Here is an 18,988-nt window from a genome sequence, read left to right as displayed (position 1 = left end):
CACTTGAACACAACAGATAAGTAGCTGGAATTTACACTGCCGTTCTTCCACAGGAATAGAAACTGAAACTGGTGACCTCATTAAATCCTGTTGCATAGGTTAACTGGATTAGTAGAGCAGTATCTGCAATTCTGATGGCATTAAAATGCTCTTTCAGATTTAGAAACAACTCCATATCCCCATCTGTACTTATCCTATCGTGCAGAAATAACTGTCTCCCCACTTCATGCATTCCCTTCCTTGAAATTTTAATGAAGAACACCAGATTCCATGCACTCAGATGTCCTTTAAATGCAGGAGAGCACCCTATAGGAGTTGCACTACTGAGTAATGCCAGACTCGATTACCCTAGTAAAAGATGGACTCTACAAGCCATTTCATTACCCCAATCTCTTTGTATACAAAGGATGGCCATAATTAGAGTGTTAGATAACTGACGTTTTATATAAAGCAATAACTTCACTGATGAAGTTTGAGCGGTAAAGAAGACTAAGAAATCCTCTTTCTATAAAGAGAAGTTTAAATCCTATGGATGATATATTTAGAAAAATCTTATTGCACATTGCAAACACTACTTTCAAGCATGTGATATTTTGCTATCTTTCCCCATAGGCTTTTGTTCACATTGACTAGTTTTGTTTTTAAAAATTCAACCAAAACATTTAATGAGTTTTAGTTTATCAGGAACATTTCAAATCAATCTCACTGCACATATCTATAGCAAAACATATTAAGATTTCAGTTCATGGAAAGCATGAAAAAAGTAGCATCTCAAGCTTTGAATATTTATGTTCTCCAGGTGTAGGAACAACGGGCAAATACTTGAGAATAAAAGAACAGAAAAATGTGGATATTTTACATTTTTGTTCCCTTGCCACAGCATGGTGTATGACCTTCATATTGGAAAGATCACATGTAACATTCCTGTATGCAATATTAGTGACATTTTGCACTTTCAAGTGCATATAGTGTCAACAAACAAAATCCTCCAGAAATTTTATGCCAGAAAAAAAATTGAAAACAGGAGAATTTCCATGCAGCATCTGCTTTTTATGTTCTTCATGAGATGTCTTTAAAGAAAACTCCTATTAGGAAATTAAGTAAGCTCTGACACTCCCAATAAAAGTGATGGAGGTGACCTCTAACTGAAAGATAAAATCTTTCTTATTTTGTGATATTCTGAATCCAGAGATCCTCTTCTGAATAAAAATACCATGGTCAGGTCTCCCAATTTCACTTAAACTTTGTAAAATGTAACTAATAGAACTAAATTGTAATTTATGCTCTTGAATACAATCTGAATACACATTTCGCTTTAAAAGTAGTTATGCTGGTATCCACTGAATGAAGTGTCTTTCCTTACAACCAGAAGTCACACCTAACCCATTGCCTGAAAGAGTAAGTTTTATGCTTTTAGGTAGAATACAGATAACATAAGCTTTAAAACCGCATAATAGTGACACAGTCCTCAATCTTTTGAAGGGAAAGTAAGTTTGTACAAACCACACCTTGGGGAAAAAAACACTAGCCATATTTTCAGAGTTTAGCTGACAGTCTTGCTTTCTCACAATGAGGAGCACAGGAGGGAATTCCTTTGTATTCATCTTCCTCCACTACTCTCCTTCCTTTTCTCAAAGTTTGAATAACAGGGTGTAAACTGACTCATTCTCCAGTATAACTTTTTTTTTTTTCCAAATTCATCCATATAGAGAAAGGCGTTTTGCAAAAATATCCCCGCATAAGCACTCTGAAGATAGAAATACATTTAGCTATCTTTGTAATTCTAATTCTACTTAGAAGATAGTTGTATTTTAAGAATTTAAGCCAAAGTTCACTGCCTAACCTGCATTTCAGTTGTATGTTCATAGCATTTTCAAATGTTTACTGCTGTTACTTTTCAGCTGTGACTGATTTAATCCAAAAGTTACCTCTCCAGCACCACAGATCTCAACCCCTTGATTAGAAGTCTTCAAGGACAAGACAAAGTATAAGGCAAATACAACTCAAATTATTTTTTTTTCTTCAATCATCCTACAAGTTCTGAAATGACTATGAGTTCAAAAACATCATAAGTGAAGCAAAAGCTTTTGTCCTTATTCTACATGCTTTACCATTAAAAACGTAAGATGCTATACTAACCCACAGGTCATAAATACTTGAGGTAGTGAGAGGAAACTCAAACACCACGCTTCCTGAGACATGACTAATAATCTAAAAATATAAGGACAGTTCAATATTACAAGCTTGTGAGTTTACTAACTCATTGAATCACAGACTATTTAAGGTCGAAATAGAACTCAGGGGATTATCTAGTCCAACATCTTCTCAAAATCGATCCAATCAGATCAGGTTGCTCAGGACATTGCCCAGCTGAGACCCATGCTGAGACTCTCTGAGGATAGAGGATTCCACAAGCTCTCTACACAGCCCTTCCCAGGGCTTGATCATCTTCGTATCGAACTATTTGTCCCCTTACACCTAACTGGAATTTTTCACATCGCAGCCGGAACTGTTACTTCTTATACTTTCAGTGTGCACCTCTACGCAACCTTCTCTGTATCCCTCCCTTGGTACAGAAAAACAGTAACTTCCCCCAAACTCTTGCCTCTGAACACATTCTAGTATTTTATCACTAGGCTTTCGGCCCCACTAAGCTGTAGGTCCACATCTTCCTTTTGTTATCGACATACTTGCCCCTTCTAGTGCCCTTCAAACTCCTTGATAGTTTCAACTTCAACTGAACTTTGGTTTTCATACCTCCACTCCCTGCACATTTGTGCAATGTTTCTGCATTCCTTCCAGAAGACCATTTCACTTTCACCTTCTATGCAACTCTGTTATTTGTTACAGATTCCTCAAACTATCTGACCTGTTTGCTGTCTCTAAGTAACAGCCCTGGAAAGCGCTCTCCCAGCTCAATGTTTCTCATGCTGTCACGAGTAGGTCTCAGAATGCAAAGAAAGGCCCGTGAAGCATGTTAACCTTCTGTACTTGGGCAGGCTGCACTATTGCCTCATCTATACTCAAATACCACCAAAAACTGAAGTCTCATCTTGTTTGATTGGAATAAAAGTTTTATAGCTCATCTCTCCTGATTTCCTCCAGCTTTCAGTTGCTTAAGCACAGAACTCAAGCCTCAAATACCCTGGTTTTCAATTAACTTCCTCTAAAGATTCAAAACGAAAACTGAACACTAAATTCAAACAAAGAGGCTTCACTTTTACCATTTACCAGCATAAAATCTAAACTGAGGCTCATCACTGAAAACTCAAGAGCTACTACCTCAGTTTTCTCACTACTGAAACATTCCTGGGGCTTACATACAGAAAGCCCTGATTCCTCATGTGACCGTATGGAGAAAGCTCTTTTTTCAGGCTCCCTCATGAGGGAGGCCTTCCATTTTGTTACCCTTGTTCTCACCTAATGACTGCCAATGAGCTGATTCACATGCTGCTAACCTCAACTCAAAGCTGGATTTGCAGACATCTATTGTTCCAAAATACATGTTTCTATAATGCTGTCAGGCTTCTTTGCCTTTTTTTTTTTTTTTTTTTACAGAATACCAGATCTTAAGTACAGAGCTCACTATATAAAATATTCACCTGGTCTGTGTTTTAGGCCTTCAGTTCAGCGACCTTACAACATTCAAGTCCTTGCAAGTAATATTGCAGTTCAACTGAACATTTTCCCCTTACAGAATAGTCTAAAAAAGCAGCACTGACTTTGAAGCAGTAGTTTTCATTCCTGCCATGATATAAACTGATTTGGCCAAAATCCACAAGCACTTTCAGAGGTCCTTGGAGATCACCAATAGAAATACCCTTAAAATGAATTCAATAACTCAGGACTAATGATTTTTCCCCAAAACCTTATTTCTAGTTTTCAAGTGTTATAATTAAAATGACTTCCTGCCTCAAAACACTTTCAAGCAGCAGGGACAACAAATTAGTCTCTTCTCCTGAGCTGTTTATACCATTTTCTCTAGAGATTGTCATAGTAACTGGAATGGAGTACAAGGCTGAAGCAGTTTCTGCTGGGTAGAGCAGAGAGATTACATATCTGCATCTATTACTGAAACTCTGTTCTGAATTGCTACAGCGGACATATCCTCACATCAGCTGTCCTAATAGAAGCCTGAAGCTAACTGAATCACTAGTCTAGCACTTCAGACAAGAACTATTTCGTAAGCTGCTCTATCTTTCATCACAATCATACCCTAACGCACTGTTTCCACAGGCTTGTCAATTGTTATTTATTAGAAAGAAAAATAAAACAACCAGCTCATAACACAAGCCAGTGCAGAATATTGTTTAAACTTTTATACATTTATTCCATAAGAGAAAATCCTTGACATACAATGACTTTGGGATTGCAGAACTAAGAACTGGGCAGAGCAGATAAAAACATACAAAGTCCCCATATCCACTCAGACTTAGGTGTTCAAAAACTACACAGCAAACGGCTTCTCAAAAGAGGAGGCCTAAAGAGGAACTAGTTTCCTATATTCTACTCAGCAAAATTACCAAGTCTCAAGTTTTCTTGTCTCTATCTTCTGGTTCACAAGAAGAAAGTGACCTTGTTGCTCCAGCCAATATTTAGCCTACGAGTAGAAATAGTGAATATTTAAGTAACTGATAATTCAAAGTTTGAGAAAAAGGGATGGGGTAAAAAACAGTAAGTGTTGTGATTTGTTTATGATTTTGAAGCAGATTTCTTCAGTTAAAAACCAACATTAAGTTCCTGCCAAGGCTAAGGAATCAACTCATTGTAACTGCAAGTAGACAGTTTCCCATGGCAACTGCAACAATTTTGTGCAGGATCCAAGTTTTCATTAACATGTTCATATTTTCAGAAATTACCTATTTTCAGTCCACTAAATAAATTAATGTAATCCTGTCTCATTCAGCCTGCAGCAGGAAGACTTCTGCTTCTGCTCAGTGGTTAAGCAAATGCTGACCATTCCAGTAGTTTTCCAGTTGTGGTCGGAGTGGTCCACATACAAGAGTGGTCAGAACAGAAGCAAGTGACCTAGATTTGTTGTGTGGGATACTGGCTTCCACTCAGAGAATTTAAGAAGATCTAGAAGCTTGTTGTTGTTTTGTTTAAAGACTGGAAGCAGCTGCATTAGCTAAGCCTTTCTACTGGTAATCTTTGTGTTCATGACAGGAGATATTTAAAAATGCCTTTTTGCTACTGCTGTATTGTTCATTTCTCTGCCTCAAAATGTCATAACCTGGAACAAGTAGTAGTTTTCTCCCAGCTGCCCTTTTTCTTCCCTGTTCACTTTGGGGAATATCTAGGACAAACTGTCTTTACCTCTATCTTTTGCATCTTACCAAGATAAACAGCAAAAGCATCTCCACAAAAACCCGTAGAAAATTATCAAAAAGCGAAATTCAGTTAATAGGTATTCAGAAGCGGACTTTTTAAATACAGAAAGTTAAATCTGTGGAAGAAGCTGCAGACATCAGTAGCAAGTGAAGTTTTCATTGCGGCTCTGGATCCAACCCAGTCTTTTCCTATTAGTTTTCCTTAGGACATTCATCTGTGCTTCAGTATTTAACAAGCTGAAAAACGCAACTCAAAGAATTCCAGCATAACATTCCCTCTAAAAGTCACTGGTTTATCAACAGAGGTAGCTGCTCTCCTGTAGACATTTTGCAGCAAGTGCTATGACCAGAGCAGACAGATGTAGATGTCCAAATGTTTAGAACAGGTATCTACTTTATCACTGATGTATGCAGTTCTGATTTAATAGATGCCTCAACTGCTGATGACACCACCAATACTTGGTCCACACAAGTTAAGAAAATGAATTCTGAACATAATGCTGGATTTGGCCTATCTTTATATGGTATTTAAAATACTCTGAAAAGCTTTTATAAGCACCCTTCCACTTATTTTTGATTAAGACAACACAAAGGTGCTTAACTAATCTACTTTTCAGGTTTTGTTAGTGGTAAACAAGTATCTAGCTTACCCACTTTAGTCAAATGCAATCTGAAGTTCTTTCTCTCAGTCAAAATAAAGAGTCCAGAAACAAACTGCACTACTGAGCCATCTGTATTTGTTGTTTTACCAGCATTTTTAAAGACAAACCTGATGAAAGAGTTGTTCTGTAAAACAAAAATGAACCTACTGTTTTCTAGTAAGAGCTTCTAGAAATGTGCTACAATCCCAGCCTTGTAGATGTATCAGCTATTTGCATTGTTGGAAGTAGTTGCTCTCCCCTCAATCCTTAACTGTTTAGGACTTGAGTTAAAAGCAGTGGAAACTGCACAATATTTGCATTAGTATGCGAGATGAAACAAGAATATAAGGGAAAGTTTTGCATACTCCCTTAGCTTTTATGAATTCCTATTAAAACATTTTGTCCAAAAGTACTTGCCTTTTAGTTAGGTAACAGCTCTGGGTAATGGCAGCAACTAATTCGGACAGAACAAGCTGCTGCAGACAGAGGTATTATTGCTCCTAACAAAAGATCTGGTGCAGAGGTCTACAGGATGCCAACCATAGAAAAGAACAATGAACAAGTAAGTTTTTTTTCTTTGCTTAGAAAAGTTGTTAGAATTTGGAATTAAAGCTAAAGTGATTTAGTTACAGAACCAGGGCTTGTCTATCAGACCTGATTTGGAATACAGGGAACACAACTCAAAATAAAAACATTTAACAATTTTTAAGGTATTACAACCAAAACTTATCACCATATGCCTTAACTTGGCATAAAACTAGGTGTCCGCTCTGAAAAGATGTGTTAAGTATGCATACATTGAATACAGTGCAGTGTCCATTTTCACAGGCAATGCTGAGCTGGCCTTAATTTTTTTTTTCCCCCTCCAGGAGTGATTGGCCAGGGTCCACATTTTAACACTATTGCACTTTGATCTGATTTAGAAGATTTACCACTTCAATGGTGTATCAAGCAGAAAAGTATTCCAGCTCACATGGGTGCCAGGGTGATTACTAAACAGCAGACAGGAACCACACTTGAACCAGAAAGCAGGTAATTCACTACTATGCTATCAGCAGATTGACAAAGGATGACATTATCAAATCAGAACAATCTCCTACAAAATACCCATTTATGTAGTTTCACATGACTTTAACTCAATCTTAATACATCAGATCATCTAGTCATGGTATTCTGAAAGCAAGCTTGGACAGATAAAAATACAGCGTAACATGCTTCACCTCCTTTCCTAGTACCACAAAGTTAAAATATAAAACCGTTTAGAGGTTCAGTAAGAGAATTCAGGAAGTTTCCATCATTAGACCATTGCTCCAGAAGTTAACCAGGTCAGGAGAGTCTAAAAGCAATTATTATCCAATTTCCACTTAGTTTCTACCTCTGAATGAAAGCATTTTCAGTTGTTGTATGAGCACCAACATCAGCATCTGTATTTAAATTTTTGATGATGTTGTCCAAAGATTGCAAAGGAAATGAGTGTTTTCCTTCTAGGAGAACAGTAGGGGCGGCCCGCTACTGAGTTTCAGGTTCCATTGATGCCAGCTTGGTATTTTGACTTCTGTGTGATCTAAAATTTACTATCAATAATTTAAGAAAAAAGAACACGACAACAATCATGAGTTCTCAAAGTTAAGGTCATACTCCACCACGAAGATATGACAGGCTAAGTGGGAAAACGAGTACATCTTCCAGAATTCATTGCTGTAGTTTAAAAGGTACTGAATTTAAGTTTTATAACTGGGGCTAGACATTAAAAGCATGACTTCCTTCTCCAGAATATAAACAAAGGATATATCCAAGGCAAGATCAAATGTTCTGTCAAACCCAAAGCAACAAAGTTTAACTTAGCTTATTTACAAGTATTCATATCACATTAGCAGGCATTATTTTTCTCTACATGTTGAGTTTACATTGCCTTCATAAAGAAATGTATAAAAATACATAAAATATAAAAAGCAGTGTTAATAATAGAGTTCCAAAAGCTCTGACACTTAACACTGATTTTTGGTTAAATAATTCATTAAATGAAATCATGAAAAAAAAATGTGATGGAAGTAAAAAAAACTTGATCAGAAAAGCTATTTTAAGTGCATTAAATAAATGCTGAACCTTAAATCCATGAAATACATGCTATGCAGCATATACTTAGAGAACATGTATAACATTCACAGAATGGCTTTGTAAACCACTTATACCTGGGGTATTCAACTTTATGGTAATGTTTTTATTAAAATATTGCAACAGAGATATTACACTAACTTAAATAAGCCATCTACAAAAGGTAAGCTAATTTTTTAAGCCTCATCTATTAATGAAAATGATTTAGTAACCATAGGGTCTACTAGCTTGTCACAAGAACTGTACCAAAGACTTTCATTTTATTCTTGTTAAAGAAACATTCGATCTTTTTCATGAATTAGGTCTCTTAAAATAAAAACCTTGAATTTAAGTGTATATACTGTTTGTTGAGCTACTATGTCCAAGGTAAATTTAGCTAACATAAATAATGCTTTATTACAGGTCAAATCTATTTTTTTTTTTTTAAGCCATGATAACAATTCTTCCTTAGCTAAAGAGATAGATAATATTATTGAAGGTATTGAGAAGTTAGGTATCCAAGGAAGTGATAATCCCAAGCCTTACTTGAATACGAAGGATCCTGCAGAATTCTTTATACAGGGCGTGCTCAAACAAATGCAGATCTCACTTCACAGGAAGGAACTCTCCTGACCCACGCCCCCTCCCCTTCCTTTTTTTTTTTTTTTGTAAATAGGACTTGAAACTTCCTCCTCCTAATTACATTACCTGAATCGAGTATTGGAAGTGTTTTTGAACAAATATCTTTTTTAAACACTTGTTGCCTACAGTATTTATAGTCATAGCATCGTTAAGAAGTCTGTTTAGAAGTGATGCTGATGACAACTGTTCTGTAGACAGCTCTCTCTCTTTTGTCTCAAATGGCCTTCTAGCTCAACTTTCCTCCCTGAAGCTAATCACTAATTTATAGGCCACAAGTGTGTTAAAAAGAATCTTCATAAATTACTGGAGTTTGAGCAAACAATGTATCAGTCTTTCAACAATAATTATCAAGACTTTATCTCAGTTCATAAGAAACTTTGAGCACACAATTCTGTTTTATAAACTGACTCCGTAATTAGATACACATCTGAATATTCTTTGAACTTCGGCTGGAAGTACGACAGGCAAATCTCCAGAAAACCTTTCTACTGATGTTTTGGGCTGTTCAGCTTATTAGCCACTGCGTGCAATTACTCTATTTGATTCTCAAAGTGTAGCTGCAGGCTAAGTAAAATGATTTCACCATTTCCCTTTTGGCCTGTAACCACTAAAAGCAGCAGCAAATGTATATAAGCAAAGACAAAAAGCTAGACTGTACTATAATTCTTGTTGCAGCTACAAAAATACTTTACTCAGAGAAATGCAATGACCTGTGTTGTACTACACATCTGCATTAAACTATAAAATACTAATAAAAGAACACAAAGACCATAAAAGCAGCCAAAGTGTCAAAAAGTACTAAAATCCAAGTCCCCCGAGCTAATTTAAAGTCACATTCAAGTGCATATACATTATAATAGTGAATTTACAAGATCATGTTTCTCTTTCCCTTCCTGCTCTACCTCATCAGGAGGTCAGCTGCTTTCAGGACAACACCAAGTTATTATTTTTTTTTTAAGGTAAAAAATCCAACAAGAAAACACAAGTACCTTCCAATCAAACCAGCAACTGAACAAGAACAGTCCCTTGTTCAATAGGACTCATTAATACTGATTACTTTCCAAGTCAGAGGACTACAGACCTTCACTGCATGGAACAGCACCCCAGAATAATCTCCTAAACACTGAAAGGAAACTACTGTTTTCCCTCTCCTCTCTGCCATATGATTACAGAATTTACCATTGGTGGCTGCAATCAACACAGGCTTTAACATCAGCTTCAGCCACTACTAGCATCTCAAGCATGCGATAATTGCAAAGTCTTCGATACGAGCCATGCTAATTTGTACCTGCCCATCCTCACAAACTAAGGCAGAAAAAAAAATTAGTAAAATTGCTGTTTCAGCAGTTTTAAAGAAAAACAATCATATAACTAGCTGATCATTTATGGGCACTTAATTCCAGTTAACACTTTTGTCTTAGTAAGACCTTCATATCCAAACAACTACCTCTTTCCATAGAAAGGCAGGTGAAAATAACGTCCCAGATGAAGTTCTTGCTAGGGTAATAAGAAAAGTTAAGAACAACTTAATATAAACCTTCAACTTTGGAAGTGTGCAAATTAGGCAAAAGTAACTTCATTCACACTTTTGTCTGGGCACATATCCAGAAGCTGAAACAAGCATAATCTTAAAAAATAAATGTTAAGAACACAGGGACACATACAGAAATAAACGTGACTTAAGCAATATAATTTGATACATCCCCTCGCTTTCTTTATCTTTCCTCCACTTTCTCTTCTGACTTTTATATGTATCTTTACAGAGCCTTTTCGTCTCATAAAAATTCTTGGACTTGCAAAGCCTATATTTACGAGTCCACTACGTTCTCCTTAAACTTGGGGAGTTTATTTGACCTTCATGTCCCAATTCCTTACTTGCGCTTTTTGACACTACAAGATCTACTCATTCAGTATTTTTACTCATGAGCCTTGCATGACTCACCAATTCCACGGTATCCAAGTCAACATTCAAGTGCCTAACCTTCACAGCTAACACAACTTTCCACCATTCTTCCAAATGGAGACATAATACAGACCACTGCAGAACTCTTCTCTTTGGTTTTAAGAAAGCTTAGCTCATCTTCCATATGCCCTCCTGTTGAAATCAACAGCAACTGAATCAGAGTACAAGACCTAGACTTGAAAAACATGGATTTAATCAACAACAAAAAAAGATACAGGAGGGAAAAATGGGCTTAGAACGAGGAAGGATAAGAAATACAGTGGTACCAGAAGTAAATATTTTCTCCACACCACCGAATTCTCTGATTGTTATTCATAACATATTCCTAATTTATAACATTGTAGTTAGTGATATATGAGCTAAAGACTAGCTCAGACAAAAGAGAATTTATCCACAGCAGAGACAATTTTCTTTCGTTTGTAGTATTGAATATATTAACAAAGTTTTCCAGCAACAAACATTTAAATTCAATACTTTATTAAAAACTGGTCTTGATCACTTTTTTTTTTTGCTAACAGCAATTAGATACAGGATGATCACATCAACATAATAATAGCCCACACAAACAAATGAGAAAGGCCTTAATTTTTTAATTTGTGCAAGGAAAAAGACTCCTACATAGGTCACATACTTTGGCAATCTCTTAACGTCACCAAGAGCTTCATGGTGCAGAACCCATCAACTGATTGAACAGAACGATCACAGGCCCTGACATCAACATCTCAAAGATACCACTATATCTAGCTGTTCCAGAGATGTGAAGATTCTTAAAACCTCCATTTAAATTTCAGGTGAAAATGGCTTCAAAATCAGTTATACCTGTATCTTCATGAAATGGACAGATCAGAGAATTCTGGGACGTCCATCCTGTCAGTGAGTCATACATTCCACTACAATGCTGAGTTTACATTTTAATAGACCCTATTTTCCCCTGAAAAATATTATTCTTGGCTGATTCACTCTATGTTAAGTCAGTATGACTTTCCTGACACTTGTCCTATTTTTCCTTTTAATGTTATCTTAATTGATAAGATTCAGTGGGGACAGCACATTCAACTTCAAAAAAGTCCCTTTTGTTAAGCTTCAGATATCCCAGTGCAAGTTCTCCAGAACCGTTTCCTGAAGAGCTGAGCTGTAGCACAAAAGAATTAAGAACTAGACATTCAAAAATTGACCAGTTTCGAAATCAGTTTGTATCCAAAGGCCACTGCACATGTTCCTAAACAGGCACTCTTCGTACCAGGTGAGTTTGTTACTCCTTGACATTCCTATACAAGTACTTAAAGAACCTATGCATGAACCAATAATACTTGTAAAGTGTCACATGTCTTAAGACTCTTTTGAATCCCATTGGGGAAGCTAATCAGCCACCCTGAAATGGTGTTTTCATTGACTTCATACATCTCACTGTACCCACTACCAAAAAGTAGCAGCCATGCTGTGTATTTCAGAAAATTGTTCTAGTATATTCATGGCAATTTAGTTAAGAACAACTATCATGAATACACAACCTGCTAACAGCCTCTCTTCTATCCCATCATAGGCATTCAGTAGTACACAACTGTCTTGTTTCACAAACGGAAGATTTAGATTATCATATTCAAATTGACAAACTGAACACCAAGTTTCAGTTTTGTTTTACTGCTTAGTTATACTATCTTAAGTGATCACACTCCAGCACACTCAAAAGTAATCACGAGAAAATGAACAGAAGGCCTAGAATACTCCACATAGAGACAAACCCACACAGTGCAAGTATTAGCACAATACTGGGGAGCTACAACACAGAAGCATCTGAACAACTCTACAGGGGATAACCTCAGACCAGCAGCTTCAGGTCAGCACTAGTCCTAATGTGTTCCTGCACAACTATTGCACAGCATTTGCACTTCACTCTAAAACAGCAAGGCTTTCAAGCCAAGGAACTGTTTCCATACTAGATGCAAACTGGGCGTCAATATAGCCATAATAATGAAGAGCACTCTAGCATTCAACATGTTCAGCTAAGGTAGATTTCAGTGTATTAACAATAGGGTTAAACAAATTCAAGTAATCCACCCATATGTAATGGCTATTTAAGTGTTTATTTTCATTTAGTTTGTTCCTGAAGGAGTAGAAATATCAATTGACACTCAAAAGAATAGAAACTACTCTTCAAAAGTTAAAAAAGCTATTTATTTCTCCTTGCTAATCATTTTTCTCTCAGACATTTCTCTTCTCTCACCCCTCCACAACACAGACTTCAAATTTACCTGATTGCTGTCCTTTTTACAAAAGAGCATTTCTGATTTCTAAACTATGTTTTTTGCTTTAGTGTCTCCAGTTAATTTTGCAGCAGTTAACTTCTTTTCTCACAGAATATTCATTTAGAATATTAAACATCATTATATCCCAAAGTGCATGACTTTCTAAAGTATAACAACTTTGTGAAGGATGTATAGGTAGTTGCTCTGTTTTCCAGCCATATGAATTATTGAGGGTCTCCTAGTTTGTTGTTTTTTTTTTTTTTCCCCCTTTTCTCTTTTCTTTAAGAAGTTAAAGCGAAGACTCCTCACCAGAAATGCCCACTAGGCAAGCATAGCATGGCATGTGTTTTCCAAACACATTCTACTCTCAGCCTACCATCATTTCAACCTCCCTGTCCTCTTAGCAGCAAAAATCTGGTACTTCCAGTCTGGCACTGTCCTATCTTCTTACAGTACTAGGTTAGTTGATTGGTCAAATTCATCTGTAAACAGTGCTATGTTTAAGAAGCAACAATGTAGGTAGGGGGATTACAGCAGCTCGTGAATTGAGGAATTCTCAGTTAAGCCACGGGAAATGAAATTACTCCAGGAAAACAACATTTATTGTAGCCTCTTTCTTATAAATACAAGTTTATCTTGCGAAAACCTTTGCGCCCAGTGACTGAACATAAATTCTATTTAGTCTGAGAAGTCTTATTGCTAACTGGAAAACTTACAGGTACATGTTAATAGAGGAGTCTTTTTAAGCAATTATATAACTTATTTCATTTTAATGGGGAAGGAGAATAAAGAAAGGGAAAAGCGCAAATACCACTCACGATAAAGAGTTCTGCAGGCTTAATATAGACTGCTCTTCTTCTAACTGGTACTTTTTTACCCTCTGTTCCCTCCCCTGATGGAATCAAATTTCTCTAATCTGCGTGGGTCCTCCTCACCCATTTGAGTGCACATTTGATTCATCTGTTCTTATGAAAGTTTCTGCTTTCTTGTGGAATTTTAAAAATTTGAGTGGATGTATGTGGGAAGAGTGCAGAATTCCTTCAATCCTAGCCCTGCAAAGATACCTCTGAAGGCAACATATGCTGGCTATATTCAAAAGACATCAAAGAAAGCAAACAGTAAAAAATACTTTTTAATCTAGTCATCATAAAAATAGATGACACCATACTTAACAGCTAGCATAACACACTAACTGCCCTACTTCAGTAGAAATTAACATTTACCATAAAAAGTTAACATGATTACAAGTTTAGAAATGTTGAGACTAATATTTCCTACAGAAAAGAAGTCTCACAGGATTCTTCAAACCATATAAATCATCTTTCATATTTTTATCAAGTAGAAGCCAGCTGTGACTTCTAAACGCACAGATAGGAAGCACTAAAAACTTTGCAAAGTAACAAAGAAATATTATGTGCCTGTTTCATTGTCATCCCTGAGAACTACTGTTTCTGAGAACACGTTCTTTCTGAAGAAAGTATCCTTAAGAGAACACAAAATCTCTTCACACTGAAAAAAAAAAACAAAATGCAAATGGGACCCTTCCTTTTGCCTCTGTACCCTCTGCTTGTCTAAGAATCACTGAAGTCGCAGAAACTCTCTAAAGAGAACAAACCATGTCACTGAAAAGAAAGGTTTTCACATTATACCTTGAGTTTCACTTGATGTTGAATCTGTATGATTACTGTTTTCTCCATACCTACTAATCATACCTGAGGTGAAATAAAAGAAGTGCTAATAATTTCAAATGCTAAACCTTCGTAGCTTAAAACACACAAATGAAGAAAAGCCGTGAGTGATTATTAAGAGTTCAACTCTCAAAACCTCACTGATGGCATCCATTTATACTATTATTTTCAAATCACGAGTGGTCATCTGGGTAACATTTCAAGACCTGCCACTCAGATACTAAACAAAATCAAAGGTCAAAAAACTTTATGATGTAATTGGCAGCAAAACCACACAATTATAAGCTGTTTTGTGTCCATTCAAGTAATGGGGAAATAACACTAGCATGAGAACTAAAAAAAAAAAAAGTTGGAAGTCAAAAGCTCCAGAAAAACAGATAGGAAAGTTAGAAATTTAGGAAGATGAAGACTGCAAGATATAAGACCGCCTCCCACACTGCTGGGAGAGGAAATTCTATCACTACAAAGTTTATAATTCTAGCAAAATTCCAAAACATTAAATCATGCTTAAAACAGGAAAGCAGCAGGAAGAAGCTATGTAACTGATAATCAAGACAGTTAAAAAGAGAACATGCAGAATGGAGAAGATATTTTTCTGAGAACTGTTGCTATCAAAGCATGATTTGACCTCACATAGTTCATTAATTTAGGAACTAAGGTGAAATAACTGAGGCTTTTTCTACAGTCACAAGGCTTATAGAGTTTTCCTGTTCTCCCTTAACGCACGTTTCCTTTTGTCGCCCTTGCACTCTTTCCCTCCCTACAGGATCTCCCTTTACTTCATTCAGTTTCATAAATAAACAGTACCTTTGGAAACAACTGCCCTGTAAAACTTATGAAAAATTGACCAAAAAACTTGACAAACCATTAGCAAGGAACATGGTCAGCCAAAATTTGCTCTTTAAGTTTTGTTTCCACAGGAAATCACATTAAAAGTTTACCAGCCCACCATCTATCAGGAAAACATAACGACTGAAAACAAAGTATTATATTTCTTGCTTTACTGGAAAGCAAGATGCTTAACAGCTGAGGATAAGAGACTTATTTGCAAATGAGGGAAAAGAATGAATGAGATTTGACCACAGAGAAATTCCCATGGTTTATTCATCTTCTACATTAGAAACCATTCTAAAATATAAGGTTCAAGGATTGTAGGCTTTTTTATTGTAATCATCTAACATTAAACAGAATTTCCCTTTTAAAGGTTTCTAACTCATTAGCACAGGTAGAAGATGCCCTTTATCTTCACTACAGGATCCACAAGGCTGGCTCAAACAACTTTCCATATTTGACTTTGTACTGAAGTGGATGAAGGGTGATCACATAAATCCATTTGCTGTATCAGCTGCAGAGCCATTTGGGAAGGGTAACAACATTAAAAAAAATAGTCTTCTTAACTAGTATTGCAGCAACCTTGTGGATATAAACTGATTCAAGATGACTACTGCCAGACCTTTTGTATGAGCAACAAATACAGAAGAATCCATCACCAACGAGCATGCAGCAATTTCTCTAGGTATACATATACGTAATTCCTGTAAGAGCTGTAACAGGAATCCAATTCTCCTGCTGAAACATTTTGGAGGCCTTCAAAGCTGAGAGGAAATAAGAACATGTTAATGTAGCATTCAACTTTATTACACAGAAAGAGCTATGTGATCATTAACAAGTGGCTGAAGCAGGAAAATAATACTACTCCTCATTATTACCTCTAGCGCTTTGCAGATAGAGCAGAGCATGTGAGCACACAGCCACTCTCATGCAAAGTCCAGGAGCTTAGCTGAAATTGTCAGAAAAGACTACTCAAGCTAAGCTGTTGGACTTTGCACTAAAGCAGCTGAAAGTACTTGCACATGTTTCTTTCTGCCAAGAGTGCTACAAGTTTGGGTAACTTTCAACCAAAGTTGACAAGTGGAGTAGGAAGAACTTAAGTCATCAGAAGGTATGTCAGCATGCGTCAAATTCCCAAAGACAACCATTTGTGTGTTCAGAGATCTAAATAATTATAGCTAAATTACATGTAAACCAAAGAGCCTGTGAACATCTGCTATGATGTAAGTTTGTAGACAAAATATTCCTGAACACTAAGGACTGACTGAAGCAGAATTTCGTCTTTATACACAAGCTCTTTTCCCCCAAGAACTCACTGACAACTGCAAGCAAACGAGGATGGAATCCAGTCTCCAAGTATGAGGATGTGTGTGAAGATTATTTCAGCCATTACACAGGTGTCTGCTGTTCCTGTAGCACTTGCCCTAGCTAGATATCAAAACACTTGACAGAAGGTTAATGAATTAAGCCCCAACACACCTGGCAGCTTAGCATCACCCTATTAAGGACGAGCCCTGAGGCACACAGAAATGATAACCAAGCCGAGGCCACACATATGCATAGCCACATGAGCTCAGCGAGGCAGGACCGGGGCACTGCCTGTCAAGTCACGACGCTGCCCATACTCGCAGCAAGCCCCCTGGGAGCAGTCCCGGGGGTCGGCGGGGGGCGCAGGACTGCGGGTGCGGAAAGGAGGAAGCAGAGACTCGGAGCGGGCCGCCGGCAGGGGGAGGGGAAGCCCGGCCTGGATGCCCGGCCTGGATGCCCGGCCCCGCAGGAAATCCGCGCAGAGACCGAGCTCCGCACGGCCTGCTGCCGCCGCCCGCCCCAGCGAGACCCCCCAGCAGCGGCGGGGAGGCCCTGAAGGCTGCCAGCAGACCCCTTCCTCCTCCGTCCCTCAGCAACCCGCCGCCGGCCCGGGCCTCCCTACCTTGGCCACGTAGTCCTTCACCTCATCCAGGTCCCCGTTTTTGAGGGCCCACATGAACTCTTTGTCGGACATCGCGGCCGCCGGGCAGGGAAGACGCGGGCGAGGCGGCGATGGGCCGGCAGCACCTCCAGGCAGCAACGAGGGCGGCGGCGGGCGGGAGCCCCTCCCCCGGGCGGGCGGGCGGGGCGGGGCAGGGCCGGGGCCCGGTGGCGGTTGGGGCCCGGTGGCGGTTGGGCCAGCAGCAGCCGCCCGGCCGGAGGGAGGGAGAGAGGGAGCGAGCAGCGGTTTACTGGCGCGCGGCCCTTCCGCTTCCGGTTTGTATCCGAGCCCCCCGTCCCCTGCCCACCCCGCCGCGACACCCACGCGGGAGCAGGGGGGGCGCGGGGCGCATGCGCCGCACGCCGCCTCCCTCCGTAGCCCGTTCTGCGCAAGTGTCTAAATTTAGCACCCCGCCCCCTCCTTGGGCCCGGAGATACCGGGCAGGGGGACGGGATGAGGGCGGAAGCGGCACCGCGCATGCGCACTACATCCCCGAAGCCTCGCCCCGCCCTCGGCGGCCCGGTGGTTGCCATGGTGACGGGGCCTGCGCCGCGCCCCAGTAGCCGCCCGCCCTCGCGGGCCTTGGGGCGAGAAATGGAGTCGCGGGAAGCGCTGCGCTTACCTCACCCAGCGCTCGCGGCCCTGCTGAGGCTTGGGGCTTGTGTCCTGGGCTCCTCCATCCTTGCTGCCCGAGGAGCAGCGTGTCTGAGTGTCTGTGCTCACTGAGGAACCCAGTGTCTAAATATCTGTTCTGCAACACCCCGGGCACTGAAACATGCTGTGAATAATTACCATAATACTTCCAAAACATGAGCGGTGAGACATAAAAGGAAGTGTGTGATAATTAATTAATAGGCTGGCACTCGGTGGTTGCATCTGTTTTTTTTTGGAACCACATGTTTTGCGTATGGAGCATGCGGCCTGTTATGTGAGTCATGCTTGACAGTTAACAGGCAGCCGCTCTTTCTAACCCCCGCTGGCAAGCATCGGCCCAAACACCCTTGCAGCTAGAGCTGGTATGAGTGTACCCAGTCTGGCAACAGTATGCAAAAGCACAACAGTGTTTGAAGGTAGTAATGGTGTCATTAATGGCAAAGAGGAGGCACTCCATGGCCAAAGAAAATTTGTGTTTGTGAGCTCGCTATACAGCTCATGATGTTTCTGTGTTTTCTTTATATTTCTGAACACTGACATGTTAAATATGTGGGGATCTGCCAGATCTGCAGGGAAGACCCTGCAGAGGGATTGATGGGCAAAGGCCAACGGGATGAGATTCAACATGGATAAGCGCCGGGTCCTGCGCTTTGGCCACAACAACCCATGCAGCACTACAGGCTTGGGGCAGAGTGGCTGGAAAGCTGTGCAGAGGAACAGGATCTGGGGGTAGGTGATCCTCCCTCACTGCTCAGCCCTGGTGAGGCCACACCTGGAGTATTGTGTCCAGTTCTGGGCTCCCCAGTACAAGAGGGACATAGAGCTACTGGAGCAAGTCCAGAGGAGAGCTGCTAAGATGATTAGAGGACTGGAGCACCTGTCATACAAGGACAGGCTGAGAGAACGGGGCGTGTTTAGTCTGGAAAAGAG

The 18,988-nt window shown here is 39.4% G+C and overlaps 1 protein-coding gene and 1 long non-coding RNA gene across 2 annotated transcripts in view; both read right to left on the bottom strand.

Moving 5' to 3' along the window:
- Window positions 1-17,672, bottom strand: part of MTPN (myotrophin) — a 41,871-nt gene extending 24,199 nt beyond the window's left edge. The window contains exon 1 of the mRNA XM_035551046.1: window positions 17,366-17,672. Within this exon, the coding sequence (XP_035406939.1) occupies window positions 17,366-17,437 (72 nt within the window). The 5' untranslated portion in view covers window positions 17,438-17,672. The remainder of the gene's footprint in view (window positions 1-17,365) is intronic.
- Window positions 15,679-17,357, bottom strand: LOC118250186 (uncharacterized). Its single transcript, XR_004779352.1, has 2 exons — window positions 16,752-17,357; window positions 15,679-16,199 (listed from the first exon to the last, which is right to left on the bottom strand). It is a non-coding gene; the product is annotated as an uncharacterized LOC118250186 (long non-coding RNA).
- Window positions 17,673-18,988: the final 1,316 nt, after the last annotated feature.

This window comes from Cygnus atratus, chromosome 1 (genome assembly GCF_013377495.2).
Source record: "Cygnus atratus isolate AKBS03 ecotype Queensland, Australia chromosome 1, CAtr_DNAZoo_HiC_assembly, whole genome shotgun sequence".
Lineage (NCBI taxonomy): Eukaryota > Metazoa > Chordata > Aves > Anseriformes > Anatidae > Cygnus > Cygnus atratus.
Note: the sequence above shows the minus strand (reverse complement) of the source record. Positions and strands in the feature narration are given on the sequence as shown.